The 6583-nt window shown below is 44.3% G+C and overlaps 1 protein-coding gene across 1 annotated transcript; it reads right to left on the bottom strand.

Moving 5' to 3' along the window:
* Positions 1–252: 252 nt before the first annotated feature.
* LOC100281165 (arabinogalactan protein) lies at positions 253–5117 on the bottom strand. The gene is given in 5 exon segments (NM_001154084.2): positions 253–571; positions 649–869; positions 943–1014; positions 1923–2034; positions 4816–5117. Coding segments are annotated over 5 exon segments (618 nt in total). The 5' UTR covers positions 4926–5117; the 3' UTR covers positions 253–468.
* Between the last annotated feature and the right edge of the window lie 1466 nt (positions 5118–6583).

Below are 6583 nucleotides of genomic sequence, written 5' to 3'. Positions count from 1 at the left end.
CATGTAGCAGTATTGAGGCAATTTTTAGGACTAATGCAAACTGTAATTTTCAAATCCTCTTCACTATTATTTTTGCCTTATGCTGTCCAGAGGTATTGGATAGTGCGCCCGAATGGGCGCCGCCTGATCTAGTCAACCTACAAAGTACAAACGACTCCGAGTTCCCCACAAGCCCCGAACAAGAACAATGATAGATTCAGAGAAACATGCAGCACCAGCAGATCAGCAATATCCAAGCAACCCACATCCAAGTTGACCCTCCAGGCTCCAGCAATAATATATGAACACGCCACTTATGTACATTACATATTGCGAGAACTCGCAACATTATGTACTATATATGTAAGGTCACAGGACCCAGGGGTACCCGAATATTGAAGTCAGTTGTGGTAAACGACAAGGATAGGTGAAATGCTCAAATGGACACAGCACTTAATTGAGCATGAGTTCTGCCAATCCAGCCAAGCGCTAATTTGCATCAGCTGGGCCGTGGTAGTTCCTCCTCCTCAGCTGCGATTCTGGCGCAGGTTGCTGAAGGAAGATCTTGGTAGGATCGTTTGGGTCAACATACCTGCACATATATCAACTCACATGAGTTCACAACGGAGAGATTGATAGCCAGTTGCTTGGTTGGTTGTGAGCACTCACGCATGACGCATCATGTCATCAACAGGAGTCTGCACAGCTTGCAGAGGGTCCACACGAGGTGCCATGCTAGCAGCAGACTGGGTTTCAAACTGGTTGTAGCGCCGCACAGATGCAGTCAGGTTGAGGAACAGAGGAACGAAAGTACCACAGCCGCCGTCCTTGAACAAGACCTTGAAGGTGTGAGTTGAGTACAGGGCCCTGTTCTGGTTGTCTGGAACAACCTGCATTGGAATATTCCATGTTCAGTGACCGAAGCTCAGATGTATTATCTGCCAAGAGTTCTATCATACTCACTGGCTCAACGAATCCAGAGATGTTGTTGCAGTGAAATATTGGCTGATTGAACTTCTGACCGTGCACAAACAACTGCAGAGTTAGGCAAGGAAGAACATTCAGACTGATATTGCGAAGAAACCATTTCTTACATGTACGTAACCCTGAATCATGCAAAAGCACCTAGGAAAGTTGCCTTTTAGAGAGGGAGAGAGAGAGAGAGAGATTCGGCACTTGAGAACCTACATACTGTGTTGGCAACCATGACACGTGGTGACACCACAACCATCAACAATCACCATATAAATTATACACACTATATCAGTAGATAAAGTATTCCTCATGCTGCTCGTTATTCATCTAGAGGGCAGTGACACAGTAACAGCTCAACAAAAGCCAGGTCGCAAACTCGCAAGCTAAGGAAGCAACGACAAGATAAAAAAGGCCTTCTAAACTTAGTAAAGAAGTGTCAAGCCAGTTGCAATTTCATTTAGAAAAGCATATGCTAAAATCGCACATTGCACTGAGTGCATAGCAAAAGCTATGAATCTAAAACGTTTTGTTTTTTCTAGTTGCTATTACTATGTATCTAGACATACTGTACATCTAAGTGCATAGCAAAAGCTATGAATCTAAAAAAGCTAAAATATCTTATAGTTTGGAATGAAGGGTGTAGGTCAATACTCAATAGTACAGACCATCAAGAGACAGATAATATTGTGGATTAGCATATGCCGAGGACCTTTTCCTAAAACAGCATGATATACGATAGAAGGGTGAATCATCATATGTGCAAAATTACAAGTTAACAAAGAACATGAGTAGAACTTTTATGCTGATTGCAAGTGATTGTCGTATCATGGTCTGGCAACAGCTTTGTAGCCATTCCATTTTTTTTTCTTTTTTCTTGACCTTTTTATTTTGTGAGTTCGCCCTTGCATTCTGTTAAAACTATATAAGAGCATAAACGAAGAACCAACTTTCAGAATGGTATTACTTACCAGTGGCATATCAAAAGCAAAGAAGTTGCCAACATGCTTGTTGGCAACAAACACCATCCTTATATTAGACAGGTAAATTGTGCCTTTTGTTTTCACATGACCACCAGGAGCTCTGATTGATAATAACAAGAGAAGCAGCAGTAGAAAAATATGGTTAGATATGTTTGCCCAGAGCAACTATTAAAAAGATGGAGCTTCCAGTACAAGCATAGGTTTAAGTCTTATCCAAAGAATAAATCCGCCTATCAGGTATTAGTGGGTAATGGGCGAATGAGATGGCAAATGATGCTCAAACTATTTTACTACTGAGGCCCCCTTTGGTTGAGCTTCACAACCTGTTTTGGCTTCTCAAAAAGCCAAAGCCAACCAAATAGGTGGGAAAGCTAACCTGCTTTGGGTCAAAAATTGCTTTCTAGTAGAAATCCCACAGCGGCTCCATCCCTTTCACTGGCTGTGGAGGTGCCTCAGGTGCGCAACTTTGAAAAAAAATTACCACCTGCCACTCCTTATGAGAAAATAAGGATTTGTTTCCCCTCTGTTCCCGTCAAAAGAAGTCACGAGGAACTCCGTCATCCTCGCATGGCTACGGTTTCTACCACTAGCCATCACTTCGCCAGTGCATCCCGTGGCCGGCTACCGCCCCACTGACACCACCCAAGGATGGTCGCAGACCTGCCCACCACCGTCCGGCCACCAGCCCTGGCTGGCCACGCAGCACAGAGGCAAGCTACCCCGCAGCTCCCAGTGCCCGGCGCTTGGGAAGACTGCCGCCCACCAACCCCGGGCCTAGGGCACCATCCCCCCCCCCCGTGCCATCATCCTGCCCCGGCCCTCAAGGTACAAGCCCCAGTGTCCTTGGAATGTGCAGGATTCATGATCGATGGATAAAAATATATGTATGTTTGGTAGTGGTATTGTGATGTATGTCAAATTGTTGGTTGTGATTAGTACCTAGACCTGTGATGCATGATAATATTGTTGGTTGCTGTGTTGCCCTTATAATATTTTTGTTTGATTCAAGAATGAGTGACAAGGCAGATTGAGGTGATGTTTTTACGAGGCATTTGATTGATGCCTACAAAGGAGATTGAAGCTAGGAATAGTACATGTTGAAAAAATGTTGTATCCAAGTTTGTAGAAAAAATCCGGTGAGATGCGAACAAAAAACAAATGAAGAACAAGCTACATAAAATGAAAAGAAATATTAATCATCTATGGAGTTCAAGAATTGTGCCACTGCTTGGATAGGATGAATCAAAACAAACTATTGACTGCTTGAAGAAATGGTGGGATCAACACCTTGCAGTAAGAACTATACTATCATTGTACATATTTTTCCATTCTTTGATCTGGTGTGCCTTGCTGATTATTTAATTTAATTTTAGAGATGCAATAATCATGAGAAAGGAACCAAATGCAATCGTGTGAAGTTTCGAAAACAAGGACCAAAGTACCTTAATTCTGCATATGTTGTTTGGAAAGGTACATGTTAGTGGGTCTTCTGCATCCTGTCCTGGAGATATATCCTCCTCTGATAAGGCAAGTGATGAGGATGTTATGTTGATGGATGGATGGCAAGATACATGTCAGTACCTTGATGTTTTGGTTAGTGCAAGAGAGGGATAATTACATTGATGGATGGCATCATTGTATTGTATGAGACCTTTATCTTTTGTATTGTTCTATTTATGTGGATCATATCGCTGAGATGGATGCAAAACCTAGAAACAATAATTTTTTCTTTTAAAATAGTCAATTACATGCGACCAGTGAACATATTAGTTTTTTAGGAGCAATTTGCATATAAACAGTTCCCCAGGCCTCCAGGGGTATTACAGGTATTTCATACACAGCCTACATCTTCTGCACAGCCCATAGCTGCTCCAACCAAAAAACTTTCAGGTTTTCTCGCAACTCTCAACTCACAGCAGTCACAGCCCACAGCTTACCATAGCCTTTTCTTTTCAAAAGCCACAGCTCAACCAAAACCAAACATGGCCTGAATTTTGTATTTTTGTTGTAGCCTATGAAGATTATTATGTTAGACAGTCCCTCCTTCCTCATACAACAGTTCTACTTCTACCCACATGATACTCCAAATTGTCTAAATAAGGAAAGAGATGAAGTCATAAAGATCGTAATTCAGATTTGCATTGTAGTATATATATTTACAAAAGGAAACATATATGGTGCTCAAAGGGGTACGGTGCTCACGTGCATATTTTAAATCTGGAACATCCATCTCACATCCAGCGGCTGCAGTTAATTTGATTAAGAACCCCTCCCACCAAGGGAGGAAGGTGAAAGGGGTTCTTTGTAATATTGATGCTTCTATTAGATGTTGGATGGACGCTCCAGATTTAAAATGTGCACGTGAGCACCTTACCCCTTTGAGCACCAGATATGTTCCCTTTACAAAAACATATCGATGAACCAACCAGATTCATCGCCAAACAAAGAGGCAGCAGCCAGAACAACGGCAATCCGTGGCACGACTTGCTCAGCGGAGAACATCTTCAAGGGCTCAATTCCGGCCGGCCACCACGCCACCTATAGCGTGGCCATCCCGTATTCCCGCACCATCCTCAATGTTGGGCCGACACCAGTCCCCTTCGATCCATTGTATTTGTTTCTACCAAAAAAAACTAGTCCGGACATCCCTAAATCGCCCTCCAGAAACCGCGGAATTCATTGTATTCGACTATTTTCCATCCCAAGAAAACCTAAAAACTAGTATGGCGATCCCTAAATCCCCATCCAGAAATCGGAATCCATTGCTTGACTATTTTTCCACCTGGAAACCTAAAAATATAGTCCTATAATCACTAAATCCACAATTGGAAACCGTAATCCCTATATACATCGCAAAATCAGCAGGTGGGATGGTACTTACGATGGGATCTTGTCGACGTGGAACTCGACGCCATCCCGGGCGAGGACGAACATCTCACTGTAGAACGGCACCGGCATCCCATTCCCAAACAGCTGCGGGTTCTCCGCCATCCCTCCTTCTGCTTCCCCCTCCTGGATCGATCGCGGAGCGAAGACGAAGAGCAACGAGTTATTAGATTTCGCGGTGATGCTTGGCAGTTGGCAAGGAACGGTGGCCCGGTGGGGTCGATTACGGCACCGTTTGGAAGCGTTGTAGTTTATAAAAAACTGGTTTTTTATCTTAGTTTTTAAAAACCGGTTTCTAAAAAAAAAACTGGCTGGAGCTGCTTGGAAGCGCTATTTGTCAAAAATAGCTTTATTTCTGTTCAAAATGACCAGCGCACCCCTTAATGACGTGTTTGGATTGCAGCATCATGTAGCCCGGAGTCAAATCATCCGTCATGGGTTAGAGACCAGAAGGACGAGGTCATCCGCTACTTTTTCAAGGAACCAGCTCGACCGTCAACTTATACCTATAGAGAAAGCTACGAAGGATGGCTTGATGACGGATGGGTTTACCTCGTGACACAAACCAAACAGAACATGCAGGTTCGGACTTAGGTTCGGATGATTCTGGATGAGTTCATTTGTCAATCCAAACAGGTCGTAAGTTTTTTAAATCATCTGGTACACAAATGCCCTCGCCTACAGTGTACAGAAATTGCAGGCACCGAAAACGCATGCATCATATATGGTACACCTTCTTCAGAGTTTTCAGAGTTTGTGTATAGATTACTGGTATGAAACACAGTATATATGGCAGTTGAAAACACTGAAAACGTAGATTACTGACAGCTGAAAACACTGAAAATGCATATTACTCGTCAGACACTTAAAACACTAACATATATGGCGGCCACTGAAACGCAGTTCAATATTCAGTACACTGAAACGCAGATTACTATTTACTAGTATGAACTCGCCGACAAGCAAGCCTTCAAGACTAGTTGAAACAAACTTTGAAAACACTGCCCTGGGAAGTGAAGCTGGATAATGCTACTGTCCAACAAAAACTGAAACTCGGTTAAATCTAATGTCTGAAGTGCTCACTCTCGTCGGTTCCTATTCTTCGTCGGGCATCAAAACATTGCATATGGTATCACCAAAGACATTTATGTCACCATCTGTCGGCGTTTCGGACCCGAGGGGTCCGTGAGCCAACCAGTAAATTTGTCGTTGCGTGTCCCTACCCAGATGGGTTGGTGCGAGATGGAACACAAGGGGAAAACGCGGCTCGTATTATCTCGTACCGGGGGGGGGGGTGTGCTCGTAGTAGAGGTTACAAGCGTTCGCGAGAGAGAGTGAGCCTGTTCGTTTGCTCGTCCCTCCGCGCGACCCTCTCGCAGTAAGGCCCTGGACCTCCCTTTTATAGATGCAAGGAGAGGGTTTAGGTGTACAATGGGGGTGTAGCTTATGCGCTAATGTGTCTGGTAGAGAGGTGTCTGATCCCTGTGTACATGCCAACGTGGCTGTCGGAGAGGTGCTAGAGCCCTGTGTATGCCATAACGTGGCCGTCGGAGAAGTGTCTGAGCCCTGTAGAAGCGCAGCTGGCGGTGCTGCTGGGATCCTGCTGACGTCTTCTTGCTTCCGTAGGGGGCTAAGAACCACCGTCGTCATGGACGCACACGGAGAGCCATCATTGCCTGCTACTGGGACGAGCCAGATGGGACGCCGGTCTTGTTCCCTCGTAGCCTAAGCTAGCTAGGGGTAGGGTAATGATGTATCCCCTG

This window comes from Zea mays, chromosome 2 (assembly GCF_902167145.1).
Source record: "Zea mays cultivar B73 chromosome 2, Zm-B73-REFERENCE-NAM-5.0, whole genome shotgun sequence".
Lineage (NCBI taxonomy): Eukaryota > Viridiplantae > Streptophyta > Magnoliopsida > Poales > Poaceae > Zea > Zea mays.
The sequence above is the reverse complement of the archived record's forward strand: the minus strand, read 5'-3'. Positions and strand labels throughout refer to the sequence as shown.